This window comes from Equus caballus, chromosome 13, assembly GCF_041296265.1.
Source record: "Equus caballus isolate H_3958 breed thoroughbred chromosome 13, TB-T2T, whole genome shotgun sequence".
Taxonomy (NCBI): Eukaryota; Metazoa; Chordata; class Mammalia; order Perissodactyla; family Equidae; genus Equus; species Equus caballus.
The window spans coordinates 37,629,554-37,650,626 of record NC_091696.1 but is presented as its reverse complement, the minus strand read 5'-3'; the positions used below and the strand labels follow the sequence as shown (position 1 = coordinate 37,650,626).

The 21,073-nt window shown below is 37.3% G+C and overlaps 1 protein-coding gene across 2 annotated transcripts in view; it reads right to left on the bottom strand.

Annotated features, from left to right (window-relative positions):
- Positions 1-4,999: 4,999 nt before the first annotated feature.
- MOSMO (modulator of smoothened) overlaps positions 5,000-21,073 on the bottom strand; it is a 64,380-nt gene continuing 48,306 nt past the window's right edge. For both annotated transcript variants that reach the window (XM_023616181.2, XM_005598866.4), the window contains exons 2-3: positions 10,270-10,482; positions 5,000-5,665 (exon numbers count right to left, since the gene is read on the bottom strand). In XM_023616181.2, coding sequence (XP_023471949.1) covers positions 5,481-5,665; positions 10,270-10,482 — 398 coding nt within the window. In that variant the 3' untranslated portion in view covers positions 5,000-5,480. The remainder of the gene's footprint in view (positions 5,666-10,269; positions 10,483-21,073) is intronic.

Sequence of the window (21,073 nt, the reverse complement as noted above, 5' to 3'; positions counted from 1 at the left end):
TCTTTGAGGAAGATTAGCCCTGAGCTAACATCCGCTGCCAATCCTCCTCTTTTTGCTGAGGAAGACTGGCCCTGAGCTAACATCTGTGCCCATCTTCCTCTACCTTATATGTGGGACACCTGCCACAGCATGGCTTGATGAGTGGTGTGTAGGTCCTCGCCCAGGATCCGATCTGGCCAGTCCCAGGCTGCCAAAGCAGAGCACGTGAACTTAACCACTAGGCCACCGGGCAGCCTCTAAGACATTCTTTTCTATGTTGAGTGCTCCACTGAGACCTAGTTGTGTGACTTTGGGATAGTCAATAAGCCTTTCTGAGTCCTTGATTTCTTCATCTAGAACCTGGAAACACTGGACATGCTGTCTGAGATTTCATTCAGCTCTGAAATTTTATGTGTCTCATGAAAAATTTCTTCTTGAAATTTAAGGTTGGGTAGTCTTAGTCTGTGGAACTGGGGCTGATTTGTAGAAACCTTGAAAGTACATGCAAATATCATCCTAGTGTTTTCTTCTGCTGGAAAAATTCTGGAAAAACAATACAGCATTATGCTTTCTATCTTTAATATCAATTATAAATAACTACTTTTGTTGCTGGGTAACTGTGACCCACAAGAGTTGACTTTGCATAAGAGGAACCCACAAACCTCTAGTCTTGGTGTTTTTCCTATAATCTTCCCAAACAGTGGTTAGAATAGAGTTGATGGAAGACTAAGTCAAAAAATCGTATTTTTAAACACATGTTGTTGTTTTTAAAGCCAATCTGTTGACTTTTTCCTATGGTAATACCAAAGAGAAAGAAAAAGTGCCCCTCCTCTCTTAGAAGTTCAGAAGTTTACCATGACAATTTCCAATTGACCTATTTTTTAATGTTCATAGAAAAAACCCTTCAAATTCCTCTAATATGTGTTACAAATCAGGGCAGGATTTGGATGATGTAAAGACAGAGCGATCAACTCATCCCTGTTTGCCTGAAACTTTCTCAGTTACAGCACTAAAAGTCTCATGTCCTGGGAAGCCCCTCAGTCTCAGGCAAACTGGGATGGTTGTCACCCTAAGATGCCCTTAAGATCCTGGATCCAAGAACATCCAAATCCTACCTTGTCCCAACTCTCCATAAGGCTCCTGAAGAGGCCACATAAAGAAGAAACAGCAGCAAAGGATGAACAGTGTTTTGTTTGATACCCCAAAAAGAGTTACAGTAAAGGTGTGATGGAGCACATGGACGAGTCTAGAGACCAAGGGCATCTATATCGTTCCTTCAACCCAAATTCTAGAATCTTAGAAGATAAGTTCCTTTGGCCTGCAATAAAGTAGAAACAGAAGACTGACGCAAAGACGAAGGGGCTTCGGTCTTTGTGCATGGAAGGAAGGGAAGGAAGACAGCTGGCTTTGGGGGCCTTGGCTCGCTCTCTCTCCCAGCCTGAGGAAACAAGATGCAGAAGAGAGAACCACATGCGTGTGGTCTTTTACTGCTGAGAGACTCTTCTTATTGGTAAACATGGCCTAATCCATGTTCCGGAATATTAAGGGCATCTCTCCCCTAAGGGGGAGCTAGGATGGGAGTGAAAGGAGAGAGGGCTGTCCTTCCCTCAGCATGATGCTAACGACAAAACCAAAACAAGAGGCATGGAAGTGTCACTGTGTGAATATGTGAAACCTCTATAAGAAATAAATTTTTAAAATCAAAGCTTATTTCAAAGTAATAGAATAGAAGCCTTTTTAGTTTCTTTAGTAGACAATTTATTTTGATAAACTTGCTCAATAACAAAAATACAAGTGAAGAAAATTATGTTCATTTTATACAGTTTGTATTAACAATTTGTTTTGAAACTATTAATTGAAAAATGTTATAACCAATTAGAAAACAATTCTTAATAAAGTTTGGGGTAATATACAGACCTTGATCACAAACTTGAAAATCTCTTGAGGTGATACAACTAAGAAGTCCTGTGTAGGGAATCCAACCCACACAGGCCACTTTTTTCCTTCATATATTTTCATCCTTCAAAAATTAGTTCTGAAAGACAGCTTACTGTTTTGAATTGTGAATGTAAATTTTTAAAAGAAGACCAAAGTGGGCTGATAAAACAGTTACTACAATCAGAGTAACTTGTGGTTAGTAGTCTTTTAATAAAGACAAAATAAATGCAACATGTTCTTCCCATGAAGCTCATGATGCAAAATGATAGGTAAGAATATATCCAAAGTTAGTTTCCAATACTTTTTCAGGGACTTTCCTCTAAATCAATAGATTGTATGTCACCAGGACTATTTATTATTTTACTTAAGAGATTAAACAGTGAATTCACAGAACATCGGGTGGGGATATCAAAGCTTTAGGCAAAAGGGTAAAAACCAATGAAGTGTTTTGGTCATCTAGAACATTAAAAAGAAAAAAAAAAATCCTTCAAAACAAAACAAATGGAAGAGAGAACAGATTTATAAGAAGAGTCAGAAAAATTACATACACACATTAACAACATAGAACATGGATTACCTTTGGAAAGAATCATACTGAAAGGTTTGCTTTTAATGAATTGAAGATTTTTCATGTTTACAGACGTTTAGGCATGTTCAATAGGAGCTTCCAAAAATTTCAAACTAATTAAGTCTTGTGCAAATAAAACCTATAAATAGTTTTCAGCAGATTTTACAGTGATGTTCTTAGGTATGGGAAGAATGCACACACTCTAAAAACAATGTAACAGACAAACATTTGACAAATGATTGCACCATAAAACAGTGTTTTATATACAGTTTACAAGATATGATTTCCTGCTATAAATTAATAGTGTACTATATAGTACTTATTATAGTGACCTTTTTAAAAGCAACTGCTGACAGTTGTCTATCTTTTCACTTACAGGATTTATAGAATTTTTATATGAATAAGTCCATTTCAATGTTTGGTCTGGAAGAGTACAAAGATTTAACTTCACATACTACTTGATGGGACGGTTTTAATCCTGGGTTAGAGTGCTGACTGGTTAGAGGGAGTTTTCCCCTATCAGCCCTTTATGCACTGCACCTCCAAGACAGTGACGAAATTAAAGACAATTTAATGGTTTGGGTAACAGATACAAATAAAACCTTAAATTTTGCAATCTTATATGCAATACCACTGTAAGTGAAAGAAGTAAACAGTGGGGAAATTCTTAGCAGCTGAGAAACTTTCTCTCCCCATGCTTATGATCCAGTTAAAAATATTTTGAGAAACTATTTACAATAAAATTTGTCTTTTGGAAGAGAAAAGCTCTTGGTCATATCATAAATTAATTTGAACCATACTTTGCTAACACTATTTCAGTGGTATAATGGCGACAACCACAGCTTTCCTTCAAAGTGATCCATCTGACTGAGGACCAATCAAATCACTGTGGGAACTGCAATCCCAAATGTCCATGGAACACATCCAGTGGTATGCTCAGAACTGACTAGATATCATAATACTCGGGGAAAAACAGCCTCCCCTGGGCATTCCCCAAAGGTTTCTTTGACCCTGGGAAGGAAAGGTGTGACAGTCCCCAGCACACTCAAGGAATGCACCGCAGTGGTGGTCCTCCTCTTACCCCAACTCCTGAGCGAGCTGAAACACTGGGGGTTTCTCTCTCAATAAAACACTGCTGAATTAACAGTAACATATATGAATGTCAAACAAGCCAGTGTGAAACACATCAGGCGCTTCCATTTCATACGTTGAATATCTGAGGAGGCAGCCCCATCTCCAAAGTAATCATTCTGTAATTTATAATGTAGTTTTTTAAAAACAGTGCATTCATTTCTGTGCGAAATATGGACTACACGGGACTCTAACTCTACCTGATAGGGACATTTGGGTTGCCGTTTTACTATAAAGAAGAAAAACTTAGTTCCACTGTCATGAAAGACTCTCCTGCACCACATTTCAAAGAGGAGATTATCTGTATTGTTCACCTGGAGAAACAACTAAGCACTGACATGAAGGCATGGAAACGTGGAGAAGAGAAACACTGTATTCCAAAACTATTTGTGGGTTTGAGGGTTAGCTGAAATGCTTCTTTTAGGAAAACTGTAAAGCTGTGGGTTTAGTACAGCCCTTTTAAAGTAAATGCAAAAATGTTAGCTTTTAGCAAACAAAAGCATACAGCATATAAAGAAAATATTGTATTGCTCAGGTTTTTGGTAAAGGAGATGTATTAATAATGCTTGCAAATGAAAAGAACATAATTTTTTATAGCAGAGTGAAGTTAGTGTTGTAAATAGCCAAAATATTGTAAATTGATATTACTAGTGAACTCTGTATTTATGTAAAATTGTGTGCTTGAACATATAAAATGTGTTATTAATGTAACAGACCGAGCCAGTAGAAAAAGAGAACCTCTGTACAACAGACAACAGTTGCCAATAATTTAAATAGTGTCAGATTCCCCAAATTATAAGGTTTGACATGATCTTACCTTCTACCATCATATACAAATAAATTAACCCTACAAAGAATTTTAGCTTAACTTAAAATTGCACCTAGAAACGTATGGGAGCATTTGTACCTATTACAAAAACCTGTTAAAATCAAGGGCCGCTACAAAGAATGAGGTAAACTGAAGACTCTCTCCACTATGCAGCCTTCAGATAAATGGCTTTTTTTCTATTGAGTTCTAGGTTTGCACACCACAGTGTTTTGCTAGCAAAGCATTCAGAGTTCTCTTCCAGGAACTATTTGCATGTGTGTGTATATAAATTTACACACACACACACACACACACTATATACACACTGTATACTGCATCAGCAAAATATATATATTATATATATATATTTATATAAATATAAGGAACATTTCCCCCACCCACCCACCCCAACAACATATTTCTTAGTGTTTGATTTTTTTTTTTTTTGTACACAGAGAATAGGGAATTTCAGGATTTTTACATACATTTTAGCAAACAAGTTTTGATCTATTGGCTTCTTGGTGCAGTAATGCAACGGCAATCCATTCTGATGCCAAAGGCTCATACCATTACAATGAAGCTGTGAACACTAATTTCTTAGGAGGTGAGGCCAGCCCCACATGAACTTCTCTTGCATCCCTCTGGTCCACCATGATTCATAAATAATTAGACTTGTTTTTCTCAAATGAATCATTAGACATTAAAAACAGAACAACAGAATCACAAAGGGCCACATGCTTTCAGTATAAAGCATTCTCCTTCACTAGGTTGCTATCACAGTGCAGACCTAACTGCCTGAATATGCTCAGGAGATTTAGTCAATAATTGTCTGTATTTGGTTACGGAAAAGGCTCGCCTCACTTTTTGTTTTTAAATCCAAAGTGCATAGTGAGAACAAATCAAAGCATTTTTTTTTCTTTCACCATCAGTTTCATCTAAGCATCTTCCTCCAAGAGGACTTCTCAGATGCCTTGCTTTTGTCCTCCCAACTCTCCAAAAATAAAAAAATAAAATAAAATAAAAAATAATAAAAGAGTCAAGCAATTTAGACATTCATCAGCCTGGTAAACAAACTTTGCCAGCAAATAGAAGTCCTACTATTGTAAAGAAAATTGATAAGACAAAAAGTACATATGATGACCCAACTACTGTGTTGTTGGGTAATTTATAAGGTTGACCTCCGACTTCATTGATGTAAAATCCTATCGGAAATATTAGGGCAGCCATACAGAAAAGGATCACTGTAAAACAAACCAAAACACAACATTAGTAACACGGTTTGGTGATTCAGAAAACAATGAAAATTTGGCACAAAGGAATTTTGTAGGAAGGGTTGTGGATTGATATCATGGTCAAACCTGTTAAAACATTGGACCACTTGTCAAAAGATTTATATCTACTACAGATCACACAATGTCCCCAAAGCCTAAGAATTAAATACAGTAAAAGCTGGGTTAGCCTTTTAGATAACTGGTAGGACAATTTCGAACATGAGCAGTAAGAAGGGCCTCCAAACCTACTCAGGGCCCGCATCTGCTATTTTTGACCATTTAAAGTAGTGATTAAGGGCTCTGGCTAGAATCAGATAGGGGCTAAGTTCTGGCTCTACTGCTACTTACTAGCTGTGCAATTTTAGGCTTCTGGTTCCCTTCAGAAAATGGGGCAAATACTAGAAGGATAAACAAAACAACGTCAAGTCCCTGGCACACTGCCAAATTAATGGTAAGTGCTAAATAAATGTTGCAGACTATCATCATAGTTATTATTTTGCTAATTCTCTGTTCCTCTCAGTTGGTATTAGTTAGAAGGGATTGGGGAAAAGGTACAAACAAACATAGGTACCATTTATCTTTGATTTAAAATCAGCTAGTGGAAAGAACCTCAGACTTCTAGGATGATTAGCAAATTGTCAGAGTGGTTCTCTCATCATGCTCAATGTTCAAAAAAATAAAAATCTCTGTTAGTTTCTGGATACCCCGAGGTTAAACTGGGGAAGGATGGAGAAATGTTCTTTGAATATTGTATACAAACACAATGAAATATATTATTTGCTAAAATGTTTCTAGAAAGATATCAGAAAACCCAGTGTCTGGGTAGAAGTAATTCCACAGTCCGCTGTTTGCTAAAACAGCATGCTCCCCTGTGCTCTTCTTAGCGAACACAAATTAACCTATGCATAGGCAAGCTTTTCCAAGAACCTATCTTATGCTTTTTGAAAGCACATTCGTCAAATGTTCATAGTCCTTCAAATTTCTTTGGAAGCATAAACATTTCTTCAGTGTAATGTGAAGATAGATTACTACAGGCACTGCATATGAAGAGTTGAAGCTTTCCATTATTAACTGAATGAGAAACCTTTTCCAAGTTAAACCTATCCCCAGGAATACTGCCCGAGTTCTGGATAAACATGTCAGTTGACACTTGTCCTAAATTATTTTTGTGTTAATCCAGCAACAAAGTTTAATAGAAGAGTCCTTAAAAGCCAATTAGGAATCTTTTCCTGGAAGGAATAGCTCCAGAAATGTATTGAAAGGTAACATTTTCTTAAGTAATACACTAGCTTAAGAAAAACACTGACACTCTTCCGTGCTTTGCACCATTTCAGTGGATTATTTTATATTATACAGACACAGAACCTATTTCATTTTGGGCAAACGACCAAACCAAATAATGCTACATGAATGCATTTGGATTCTCTTGGATACCTACTATAGAACAAATGAAAAATTTAGTTATTAAGTATTAGGTTTTTTGGCCTTTCTGTTGTATAGTCAGTAGTAAATAACTTTATTAGCGCTGTCAATGCCCACTTATCAGTGTTATCTGCTACCAATTTCTAATGGTTCTTATGTCTTAATATGGTTTGGTAAATAAAATGAAACTATAATCTAAGTAGCTATAATGATCTAATAAAAAACAATGTGACAAGACTATTGTTTTAAAAATAGTTTGTTTCTTAATGTTGACTAATCTAATCTCAAGAAATACTAAAATAATTTACAAGTGCTTCAGAAATATGCAGATATTACAGTCGTTCATTCTGTTAATTGATTTGCCAACTTTATTCTTATCCTTTCCTATTTTCTATTGTAAAATAAAAATCTATCCTTTAAACAGAGTAATCATTTAATGACTATATTTAAAGTAGAGTTTAATATTTTATGAGTTAAATATTTTCTAAATTGGTTAAGAAAGGCTTAATCAAATTTTAAGGAAGCAATGAACTCCTATTCAATCTAATCTTGGTTTCTAATCCAAGGAATTAGGTTCTCTATATTTCCTGGGAAGATTTAGTGTAGGTGAATGAGTTTTCTTCTAAGCTATTGAGACTTGTGACGTTACTTTAGATCTTAAAATATAATTAATGCTGACAATATCTATCAACTTTTGACAATTAAGTTCTAGGTCCTAAATAAGCCTGTAAAGACATAACTTCATATCCTCCATGGCACAGATTTCTCAGTGGTGAGACTCATATATTGGGTGTTCTTGTGGATGAGGATGTATATTAGGGTGACAAAGGAAAGGACAATGGTCAGACTTGAAGAAAAAGAACATCTTTTGTTACACTTGTCCCCATAGGAAAGCCCCATCACGTGTGGCTCTCCTCTGAGAGCTATTTCCCCACTGGGTAAACTCATCAGAAAATGTTGCCCTTACATTCTTACCAAAACTACAGCTTAACTGGAATAGAAATTAATACAATAGAGTTGAAGTACATTTTCAAAAGCTGAATGGAAACACTAGGGGGAGCCCAATCCCTCTCAGGACTGCCACCCCAGCCAACTAGCTCCTGTAACAAAAATAATGCAGTTAAGGAAGCTAAGAAGAGTAATGCACCTCTATGCTTACTTAGATGACATTAACTCCAAGATACTGTGGAGCTAAAAAAACAAGGTAAAGAATAGAATAAATACAAATTTATACAGCACTCACACATATACATATATGTTTTATGCATAGAATACCTCTGATAGGGATCCCAGAAATTAGTAATAATGGTTGCTTCCAGGAAAGAGGTATTGGATGGCTGGGTGACAGGACCACAAATTAGACTTACTTTTCACTTGGTAATCCTTTCATAGGCTTTGAATTATGTATCACATGTACATATTATTTTTTAAAGTTAAATTATTTAACTAAAAAATAAAGGAAAAACACATTGCGTTTGAAAGTAGTTACATACACTTAAATATTCTCTGAAGAGAAATGAGAAACAAGGTAATCCTAGTACTTTTCCTTTATTGGGTCACCAGAACCAATGGCTCATGTAAGCATATTAATACTTTCTTTGACTCATACTACTTTGCTATATTATATTTTAGATTTTTGGCATTCAGAACATATGCATTCCCAAATTTCAACTAAATCGTTCTTCTTTGACTTTCTTTTACTTCTGAAAGAGAGAATTCTATCTGGATAAGTAACTTTATCTGTGAGTAAAGATTCTCTTTAAATTCCTCATCAATACCCTTTAATTTAGTGGCACAGTCTCTACAACTGCCTCTGGGGCCTACTATTTAGAAAAGAAATGTATTGGGAGGTCTGTTTGACCTCAAACAAGATCATCAACTTGTTTCACATTTCTTAACAAGAAAGGAAGACTTTTTATTTCATAGGCAATTTGCTCTAAATTTTAAAATTAAGGGAGATATAGAGACAAAATTAAAACAACAGGGACAAAAACATATACATTCAAGAGAAAGAGTTTCACAGAGAGATAGGGAGAAACAGAGACTCACGAACTACATCCCTATCCTATGGTCTTTAAGGATAAATTGAGTTTTGACATTAATACAGATAGGTGGGATTATGCCTTACCCCTATCATACAAGTTCTAAATGAAAATATCAAGTGAAAGTAAGCGCTGTTATAATATTCATTTTTTAAAACTTATGCAAACCTGAGATGATTATAAGGCATTGAATTAGAAGTTAAATCCCATAGTATTTGGCATAGGTATCGTTATCCTGTTCTTTAGAGCACGGTTTCTCAACAGGGCCCTATTGCCATTTTGGGTCAGGTAAGTCTTTGTTGTGGGGGACTGTCCTGTGCATTGTAGGATGTTTAGCAGAATCTCTGGCCTCTACTCACTAGATGCCAGTAGCATCCCCTTAGTTGTGATAATCAGCAATATTTCCAGACATTGACAAATGTCCCCTGGGGGGCAAAATCACTTGAGAGAGAAAGAAGTAAGAAAGCAGAATTACAGAAAATCTTTCCTCTGTGCATTTTTGTTGCTTTTAACTTGGGAAAAGCCTCTGATGTGTTCTGAAATTAAATCAATTTTGCAAAGGACAAGAGAATGTGTGATATATAAATATATCATACCCTTTGGCATAGCTTAATGGAGTAAAAAGTGTTGATAAACAATCATTAAATAACCAAATGTGTTGATTTTTCAATGGTCACACAACGACTCACAGCAGAAACTCAAAATCTGGGATATTGAAAAGCAAATCACCACCTTAATCTAAGTTATATTTCTGTATATTTTCTTCTAGATTTATCTTTATTTGATAGAAGATATGAACACCTTCAAGAAGAGAAAAGACTCAAGTTAGTTGTAGCTCTGAGTCACAGACCTGGAACACTTATGTCACAATGTGAGCAAAAACAAAATTCATTAAAACAGCATTTCATACAAAGGAATTAAGGGTTTGGATGTCCTGGTCTTGTGGTGAGAATTCTGAAGAGCTGATGGGACTGCCTAGAGTCTGACGGTCGTACGCCAAGTGGTGCTCTTCGGTGATTATGGAGTCCTTATTACCGATTCTTGATTATCTTCATAAAAATACCAGTGTGCGTGCCTTCTCTATAAATTTAGTAAGCACAGGTTACTTACTTCCAGTGAATGCTATCCATCGAGCATATTTTGTAGCTTCTCTTCGCCAGTGGGAAGCCACCAGCAAACCACATGTGACAGTCAATGAAATGATTCCCATGATGATAAAAAACAGTGTGGTGACCCACTCTGGGGGAAGCCGAGGTGGGATGCACGTCCGGTCTCGTCCATGGATTGTTTGACACTGTCGCACAAGGCCCACAGTGAGTGCTCCTGTGGGGATGAAAGGTGGGACTATTTTAGTGGGTTTGGCGTACCCAGGGAATATTCCTACCAACCCCCTTTCATCCTTAAATCTTATTTCTCTCCATGTGGGTCATTCAAGCACTTAATTCCACTGAGTCCTACTCCTCAGCATTCTGCCGTAGTCACAATGTAATAATACTCGGCTCAACATACAAAGTGAACTTGTTTAAAAAAAAACAAACGAAACCCACAAAAGCCATGAAAGGCAGTTCATTCATTAAACAGATACTGAGTACTTGTGTCAGGCACTGTTCTAGACTCCAGGGAAGTAACAGTGAACAAGATAGATGAAGTTCCTGCTCTTGCTGAGCTTACATACCAGCAGAAAGAACTGGAAGTTTTCTCTTCCCAGATCTAAGACTCAATATATATTATTTTATTTTGGCAGAATCGAAAAACATTTTTCAGGAAATTGAGGCAAACTTGAAATATGTCTAATCATAATATATAAATACCATTAAATAATGGATTAAATACTAGAACCAATATATTTGATTAAAGTTAAAATCTCTGAGAATATTACAATATAGGTACTTTGCCATTAAAATCAAGAAAATGTTGGAAAAAATAGTAGGTTCCCCCCATTTGGTAAGCTCAATTTTTGTACAATGTACAAGTGTTTACATTGCCAAACCATCACTAGCATGCTTCAGCAGAGGAGCATGAAGGCATTAGTGGTAATTTTTAAAGTGCCCCCTCTCCCATTTAAATACTATGAAAGTAATTTTTGTAAAACATCAAGTGCTATTTTTACATAAACATGCTTTTATGTCAAACCCAAGGAACCCCTATATCGTATTTGGTAGAGAAAACCTAGATAAGGAAGGTGAAAGACTAATTGTTTTATCCTCTTCCCCCCTAAGAAGAACAATTAAAATGTTACTTTGAGTAAAAACTTGTTTCCCTCTTTAAGAGCACCTGCAAATGGAAAACAGTTGCCAAAAGTACAAGAAAACAAATTTCTGGAGCCACTGAAAAGACAATATATTTCTGCATCTTTTTTTGGTCTTAATCATTGTCTCAGTATGAACAACAACAACAAGACATTAACCTCAAAATCACAGCACTCGCTGTGAACATCAGCGCCTTTTCTGAGGACAGTCACTGAAATTCCTTGGGGCATTCTGGGAAGCTGTGCCTTGGTGGGAGAGACAGACCAGGGCTGGGTCTGTGTATATGGATGTATGTGTGGGTAGGGGGGGCAGTTGGAGAGAGGGGGCTTTCCTGCAACTTGTGTCTAGCCATTGATGCATTTTTAGAAATTGAAGCGAAAAATTAGTTCTCTCAAAATCAAGTCATTGTTTCCTTTAATGCTAACCCTGACGATAACTCTTTAGGTAGAATGGAAGAAGAAAACTCAGATAAACAAGGTGTACCTTTTTCTATCGAATCATCTAATAATTAGACCCATCTTGTGATCTCCATATAGGTGCAAACAGCATTATAATTATGGAATCATCCTCAGCAGAATGGAGGCAGATGGGGGGTGGGAGAGGGACAGAAAGCGAGCAAATCTTCACAATAAGGCCACACACTATCCCTCCTTCTAGCTGCTGCTTGGAGCTGAGTGATTTCACAGGCCAAAGAAAAGTAAATCAGTTCAAAGTTTTGGACACTCAACTGCTAACCTTTAAAGTATCATGGTAATTGCTTGAAACCAGAAAAGGGGAGAGGGTAGGGGTAAGTAGACACTACGGAGTTACATAATTGTTCTTAATTTGAAACACTAAAAAGCTTCCTTGGAGAGAAAACTTGGGGAAGAGGGATGTTTTATAATGATAAGGCATTTTATTATAAGTTTGGAAATAAAGAAGGCATTCACAGCAATGCTCAAGAACGTCTAACAGGAAACTACTCCTCATCATTCAGCAAAAGACCTCTAACAAATTACCCTCTGTAGTCACTATCCCATTTATACAAGCTGTAACTGCAATAAGAACAGACAACAGGCAATGAAAGACCATCTGACAAAATGCAATATTGTGCATTCTGATTATAGCAGCAACTTTCCTCATGACTTAATTTAAAATACAAAGTTTCACTGGTAATTCTATATAGCTACTGGACTTAGACTTACATTTGAGAATTATTATTTTTTTTTTTTTGCTGGCAAGTATTTAAAACTGTAGGTTCAGTAAATCATAACTAAAATATCTCTCCAAAATATTTCTGAGTATCCTTAGGTTGCCTTTCTTGCTTTCCGTTTATGGACATAGCAAGGAGCATTAGGACTCAAATTTAACTTAACCTTCTGTGCCTGTAGATTGTTAAGCTTTCTGAGTAGGATTGCTTTTTCCTCCTCTCCTGACTGGCATACCACACCAAATAAATACAAATAGAACCAGTAAGAAAATGAAAACTATAGCTATACTTTCTGCAAACCTGACATTTGGAAATAACCTGACAGATGTGCAGCTTTAAAAGAAGAGTTATGCTCCTATATTTACAAAAGTCTTTATCACCACAAATCAAGACCAAATATTCAGCAGTTATATTCTGGAAGAAAAGAAAGCTTATGTTAACTGACAACCAGAAGGTACACTGTATATAAGAAAATCAATTCACATATATTTTATTGAATGTCTCTTGTATGCTCAGCATTGTAGTGGTCAGAGATTCCAAAACTAATACTCTGTCACTTTCAGTGAAAACAGACTTTCCTTAAAAAAACTATACAAGGGGGGCTGGCCCCATGGCTGAGTGGTTATGTTTGCCCACTCCGCTTCGGTGGCCCAGAGTTTCACTGGTTCAGATCCTGGGCGTGGACATGGCACCGCTGATCAAGCCATGCTGAGGCGGCATCCCACATGCCTCAACTAGAGGCACTTGCAACTAGAATACACAACCAAGTTCTAGGGGGTCTTTGGCAAGAAGAAGAAGAAAAAAATTATACAAGGGCTAGTGCAAACAGTGGTTGGTCAACATTTTTGCTAAAATCCATGTTTTGAGTAAGAGTCTAGGTCAACAATTTATATCATAGTCACACAATTTCTATAAGCTGTCTGGGGGGAGGGATCTGCAAAGGTAATTGTACTGCTACTATTAAATCTTGTAAATTCAGGTACTGTTAGTACAAACTTTCACCAGGTCTTTAAATTTCCTCTTTTACCTCAAAGAATTATCTCCTACCTATAGGTTCAAATCCATCACTCACATCAACTAGCCAAGATCTTTTACATCCTCCACATTCTCTGAATACCTATAGTTGTGTATCACACAATCGTCCACTTGATTTTAAGGTAGATTCTTTTTACCCCAAACAGAAAATGAGCTTTTCAGGAGGGAACTGAACCTTCTACTTCATTGGAAACCCCCAGAATGGCCTGCAGCAGTAGGCACAAAGCACAAATTAATAAGTATTTGGTGAATTTAAATGAATTAGAAACAAGCTAAATTTAAAATCACGCTGCATTAAATAGGTTCTCCTGTAGTGTCTTACTCAGTGTGATCTCCCTGAAGCACACTAATTAAGCACAAGCTCAGCCATTCACTAATTTTTGTTTTATCCAACAGGTCTTCTGCTTCTAGAAGGGGCCTGTAATTCCATTCCCCAAACACCCAATCCATCTTTACCCTGGAGCGGTTTCCTAGGTAACCAATCCACCCAAATAAAAGACAGACACAATAGGAAAAAGGAAATCAAACTAGGAACTATAGCATCCCACATGCCTCTCAGTATCTCATCTGTGCATCATAACACACAAAAGGAAGTTATAATGAGTCTTACCCCGTTAACTGGAGGATTTTAACTAAAAGGCTTTTGACACTCATCATCTACAGATCCAGACACTGTTGAAATGATTTAGCACAGCCAGTCTGAGCATATCTGCTGCCACAATGAGGATGTAAAAGCTGTGTCACAGAAAATCTGAAACACAGGGAGGTAAAGCAGAGGGGCATACACGCCTACCAGAATCTGTCAGAGGAAATCATGTGAAGTGCTGGCAACTTGGCCATAGAGAGGATTTTCCTATACAGGGTTGAACCTCAGCAAAAATGGTGAAATTAACATTTGCTATTGCCTTCTCCCATCTCCCAGTTAAATTTTCTTCCTACTCACAATGTTCTCTTCCTCTCATGGGACTCTCCTGTCAGCTCTAGGTATTGTGATCTGGCCTGCCCAATCCCCACCAGTGACATGGATCTCTTACTCTACTTCCTCCCTGGGGATGTAGAAATCTCATCTTAGCAAAGTAGCTTACTGGTAATACAGACCAAACGCTTTACCACAAATGTCTTAATGATTGATAAAGGGTTAACATATTAATATTGCCCCTCCCAAGAGCATCTGTATTTAAGTAAGGGACAACATTCCAACTTAACTGAAATTGTGGAGTATCATGTTTTAGTGACAGGTTGGCTGAGGAAATTTAGGAGAATTCGGAGGGACGGAGGATAGGAGGGGATGGGAAGAGGGTTCTAATGTAGGCAGTGATGCATATCTCCCTGTGTAAGTCATACCTGGCAGCTCATACTTTAAATGAGTAAAAGCACAAGCACAGAAAAGAATAGCCTATAGGTAACTTAAAAACTTTACATATTTAATTTTTTCCTCCAGAAGCACTGATAGTGGTGATGATTTTTATCAGCTATGATTTCTGAGTTCTACCTTAAAACATAGGTGCTTATAAATAGTGAACTGGCCAAAAGGAGTGAACAGATAAAGCAAGGAACCTTAATGAACCACACATGGACAGTGTCTGAAAACCTGAGTAACATAATAGGTTTAGGCCAGTCACTAGTGTCCACTATAGCAAGTGTGCCCTCCCATTACTTCTACCTGCTCTAAAACTCCACAGCACTTCCTGTCACTGACCCCTATTTTCTCCCAATCCATCATCTTCCTATTGTCCTCCCTGCTTTCCCTATCCAGCCTAGAGTCCTTGATCCATCATATTACCACCTAACTTCTAGCCTTTCATTGCACCCACCTGGCAAAGACCATAACCCTGATTCAATATAAATCTCTCCCTTCCTATACTTACCTCCAAGCTGCTGAATACAGATACAGAAAATCATCTATCAGAGTGCCCCTGTGCCTCTGCAAATTTCTAAGTTTCAATCTCAGGACAAATCACTACCATCCAGAAACCAATTAGGTTTCCCTAATTCAGCGCTTCCTCATTCTCTGCTGTGGCTATCCCAAGTCTGTTGCACTCTCCTTAAACAGAGAACCAACCACCACGTCTCTGAGAGTCAGCAGGTGCCCACGTCTACTACTTCTCAGAAAAAAACGGGCCGCCAAACAGCAACTTCTCAATTGTCCACCATTAAAACTTACAAACTTTTCTGCACACATTCATTCTTTCATCCTATTGATCCTCCTTCCTGTGTTTGGGATCCTATTCCCTCTCACTTTCTTTGGGATTTTGCCTAATTTACCATTTTCTTTCTCTTCTGGATTGTAAAATTGTTTGAATGTGCTTACGTCTCCCTTATCATAACAAAACGATCCTACTATGCCAAGTCATCCTCCCTCCTGCTTGTGCTTGTCTGCTCTGCCTAGCCTCCGCTGCCCCCTAGCCTTGTCAAGATTTCCTGTCTCCACTTCCTGAGTCTCATTCACTCTGCAGTCTACTGCAGTTTGACTTTTGCCCCAACTAAGCCCCTGAAACAGCTCTTGCCCGGCTCACCCACTCCACATTGCTGACTCTAATGGATATTTCTAAGTCCTTTTCTTAACATTTTAGCAGCATCTGATAGAACTTCTTCAAACACATTTCCTTTGGTTTTGGTGACTCCTTCCATGTTCTATTCATTTTCCTCATGCTTCTTAGTTTCTCCTTCTTTTCCCACACTTTTTTCTCTGTCATTCATTAAAATTTATTGTTCTTTAGGGATCTTTATTGGATCTGATTTTTCTTCTACACACAGTCTCCTCTAATTCCAAACGGCCTACAAAGGTCTGGATGATATTGCTTCTGCTTTTTCTTTTCATACCTGATGCTCAGATTCTTATATCGTATATATACCTCTCCATATATACATAACATACACACAAATCAGGCCTTTATATATGCTGTTCCCTCAGGCTAACCTACTCTTCCAAACTTCTCCTGGCTCTACCTATGACTCAAAATTCCATTCACAGCTTAGAGGTTACTTTGGGGAAGTCTTCCTTGACAAGCTCTTACCCCCCCCCCCCCCATTCTGGGTTGAGTGCTTGTCCTCTGTGCTTCCACGGCTCCTATCAAAGCACTGCAATTCTCTTTATTGAACATGAGGGGGTCGTGGGAACCCCAAAATTTGCAGCCAGTTGGTCAGAAGTGTGGGTAGCCTGGGGGCCCTCTTGAAATTGTGGCAGTGTCTGAATTAGGGTCAGTCTTGTGAAGGACTGAGCCCTTAACTTGTGGGGTCTGTGCTAACTGCAGGTGATTAGTGTCAGAATTGAACTGTAATACAGTACACTCAGTTGGGGTTGAAACAGAATACATATCTTTACACAAAAGCTTGTACATGAATGTTCATGGCAGCATTATTCATAATAGCAAAAAAGTGGAAATCCAAATGTCCATCTATTGATAACCACAATCCAGACAATGGAATAGTATTCAGGAATTTAAAAAAATGAAGTAGGGGGCCAGCCACGTGGCCTAATGGTTAAGTTCAGTGTGCTCTACTTCGGCAGCCTGGGTTCAGTTCCCAGGCATAGACCTACCCACTTGTTGGTGGCCATGCTGTGGCAGCAACCTACATACAAAACAGAGGAAGACTGGCATAGATGTTAGCTCAGGGCGAATCTTCCTCAAGCGAAAAGAAGATTAGCAACAGATGTGAGCTGAGGGCAAATCTTTCTCAGTGAAAAAAAAAAAAAAAAAAAAAGTAGTACTGGTATACACTACAACACAGATGAACCTTGAAAACGCTATGCTAAGTGAAAGAAGCCAGATACAAAAGGCTACATATTGTATTATTCCATTTATATGAAATATCCAGAATAGGTAAATCCAGAGACAGAAAGATTAGTGGATGCCAGGGAATGTGGAGGAGGATTTGGGAAGTATGGGGTTTTTCTTTCTTTTCCAAATATTCTGGAACTAGATATTGGTGATGGTTGCACAACATGGTGAATATACGAAAACTCACTGAATTGTAGACTTTAAAAAATTATGAATTTTATCTCAAAAGAAACTCAACAGGTTAGACTTACCAATTTAATTTCAATAGTATACCAAAACTTTGCTCCACTATCCGTCCATTCCCTCCCTTCCTTTTGTACTATTATCGTGCAAATTACATCTTTATACATTATAAGCCCATCAACACAGTTTTATAATTACTGCTTTATTTAAAAGACAAAAGAGCTACAAACAAAGATACATGTTTACTGACTTTTATATTCACCTATGTAGTTACCTTTACTGGTGCTCTAATTCTTTGTGTGGATTTGAAATACTGCCTAGCATTCTTATTTCAGTCTGAAGAGCCTTTCAGTATTTCTTAGTGACAGATTTATCTCAGCTTTTATCTTAGAATGTCTTAATTTCTCCTTTGTCTCTAAAGGATAGTTTTGCTGGATACAGAATTCCTGGTTGATAGTCCATTTCTTGCAGCATTTGGAATATTTCATCCCACCGCTCACTGGCCTCATGGATTCTGATGAGAAGTCAGTTGTTAATAGCATTGAGGATCCTACATACACGAGGATTCACTTTTTTCCTGCTGTTTTAAGATTCTCTTTATGGGGCCAGTGAGGTGGCAGAGCAGTTAAGTGCTTACGTTCCACTTCAGCGGCCCAGGGTTTGCCGGTTCGGATCCTGGGTGTGGACATGGCACCGCTTGGCAAGCTACGCTGTGGTAGGCATCCCACATAGAAAGTAGAGGAGGATGGGCACGGATGTTAGCTCAGGGTCAGTCTTCCTCAGCAAAAAGAGGAGGATTGGCAGCAGATGTTAGCTCAGGGCTAATCTTCCTTGGGAAAAAAAAAAAAGATTCTCTTTATGTCTTTGGTTTTTGACTGTTGGGCTATGATGTGTCTAGGTATGGATCGAATCTATCCTACTTGGAATGTGAGATTCTTCAACATGCAGATTAAAGTTTTTCATCATATTTGGAGAGATTTCAGTCATTTGTTCAAATGTTCTTTTTGCTCCTTTCTCTCGTCTCCTTCTGGGACTGCCATTATGTGTATGTTGAAATACCTGATCACATCCCACGGGTCTCTCATGCTCTGTTCATTTTTATTTTTTCTGTGTGTTCTTCAGATTAGCTAATTTCAATGGACCGGGCTTCAAGTCAGTTGATACTTTCTTCTGCCAATTCTTATTTCTATTACTAATTTTTAACTAATTTCAGTTATTGTACTTTTCAACCCTAGAATTTCTACTTTCTTTTTACAATTTCTCTTTTTAGATATTCTCTACGTAGCGAGACATTGTTTTCTTACTTTCATTTAATTCTTTATAGATGGTTTATTTTTTTATACATCCTTTATACATCCTTTACTTTTTGGAACATATTTGTAATAGCTGAATTAAACTTTTTGTCTAATAAACCCAATGTCTGGGCTTCCTCGGGGGCAGTTTCCACTGTGTGTATTTTTCTCTTCTATAGGCCATACTTCCCTGTTTCTTTATGTCTTGTAAGTTTTAGTTGCAAATTGGAAGTTTAAAACAATACAATGTGACAACTATGGAAATCATATTCCTCCCTTTCCCAGGGTTTGTTGTTACTGTTTGTTTACTGACTTTCCCGAAATAGTGCTATAAGGTTTGTATTCGTTACTGCGTGTGGCCTCTGAAGTCTCTGTTCCGTTAATTAAGTAGTCAGCCAATGATTGAATGACATTGAAATAAGAGCTCTGGGAACAGATCTTATAGGAACAGCAATGCTGGGAACATTGGGATTGAGAATGCTTTGCTAATAGAATGAAATCACAAAAGGTTTTGTTAGATACAAAGTAAATAAAAAATGATCATTAAGCTTCTTTTTTAGTTTGATTTTCTTTTCCCTATTGGCTGTTCTATCACAATTTAAAATACAACTATTACCAGCTGTTTCTAAGTAGGACTGTAGTTCAGAGGTCATATCTCATTTTATAGTTGACTAAATCATACCCAACACTGAGATACCCAACACTGTCCTCTCATTTTAGCTTATTCTATCAGCTCTTGCTCTATAAACTGGCCTTGGATCTAATTCTATAAAGATGTTAAACATAAACTAGCAGTGAATTTCTATTTTAAAGTCAGCTGTACTTGACAAGTACAATACGGTACCAGAATCTGTTCTCACTACTACTCTCCCAATCACTGATGCTCTTAACATATAATGTGCAAGGAAGTCATAACAAAAAAGCTCACCACAATGTTTAAACTCTCCATACAATGTATGAAAAATATGTGGAAGAATATTTGTCACAGTGCTAAGAATGGCCTAATCTGACTAAGTAGGATCGGAGGTAGAGTGCGGTTGAGAACCCTTGTACTTTTTATTCTACCTTATCTGAATGTAGATAAATTCATACAATTCTGACCTTAAAAAACCCAGAAAACATTTGCTTTCTATTTTAAAATTTCAAAATGTTTATGGAGTATTATACATTAAATTTAAATAAAATGTATTAATTGCATTTATATTACCCGCTGTGAAATCTTTCAATCATGTATGAATTTAAGCACATGCTCTGGATCTAAAAGAAATTAGAGAATGCAAAAGAGATTAAAGTAAATCAGGTAGAGAACTAAAATGGAATTTAAATTACTATGTCTATATTTTCTATTCCATTTCAATTCAATTCAGTATCATGAGAAACTCCCATGGAGGAATTCAATAGATCATATTGGGATACTTACTGTTTTTTCCCTGATTGATTTGGCAGAAGAAACCAAGTTTAACATCTTAACATTTATTTCACCTAATAGTCTCCATGTTTTACATGTAGAAATGAGCTGGTATAAGACAGGTAATACTGGTAAACGGAATAAAATCAAACAAATTTTGTACATCAAGTAGTTTTTGTGGCCAAAAAAGTACTGCAGAATAATTTGCAAAAGATTTTGATGAAAAGGCTGAACATTAATAACAACTCCACAGCCTTCAAATCGCTGAAAAGGTTTGCCAATGAGAGGAAACGAACAGACATTTCTCCAAAGAAGATATACAGATGGCCAACAGGCATATGAAAAGATGTTCAACATCACTAATCACCAGGGAAATGCAAATCAAAACTACTAAGATACCACCTTACATCCGTTAAAATGGCTATAATCACTAACACAAAAAATAACAAATGTTGGAGAAGTTGTGGAGAAAAGGGAACCCTCGTACACTGCTGGCGGGAATGCAAACTGGTGCAGCCACTATGGAAAACAGTATGGAGATTCTTCAAAAAACTAAAAATAGAAACACCCTATGACCCAGCTATCCCACTACTGGGTATCTATCCAAAGAACTTGAAATCAACAACTCAAAGTGACTTATGCACCCCTATATATATTGTAGCATTATTCACAATAGCCAAGACACGGAGGCAACCCAAGTGCCCATTGACTAATGACTGGATAAAGAAGATGTGGTATATATATACAATGGAATACTACACAGCCATAAAAAAGGA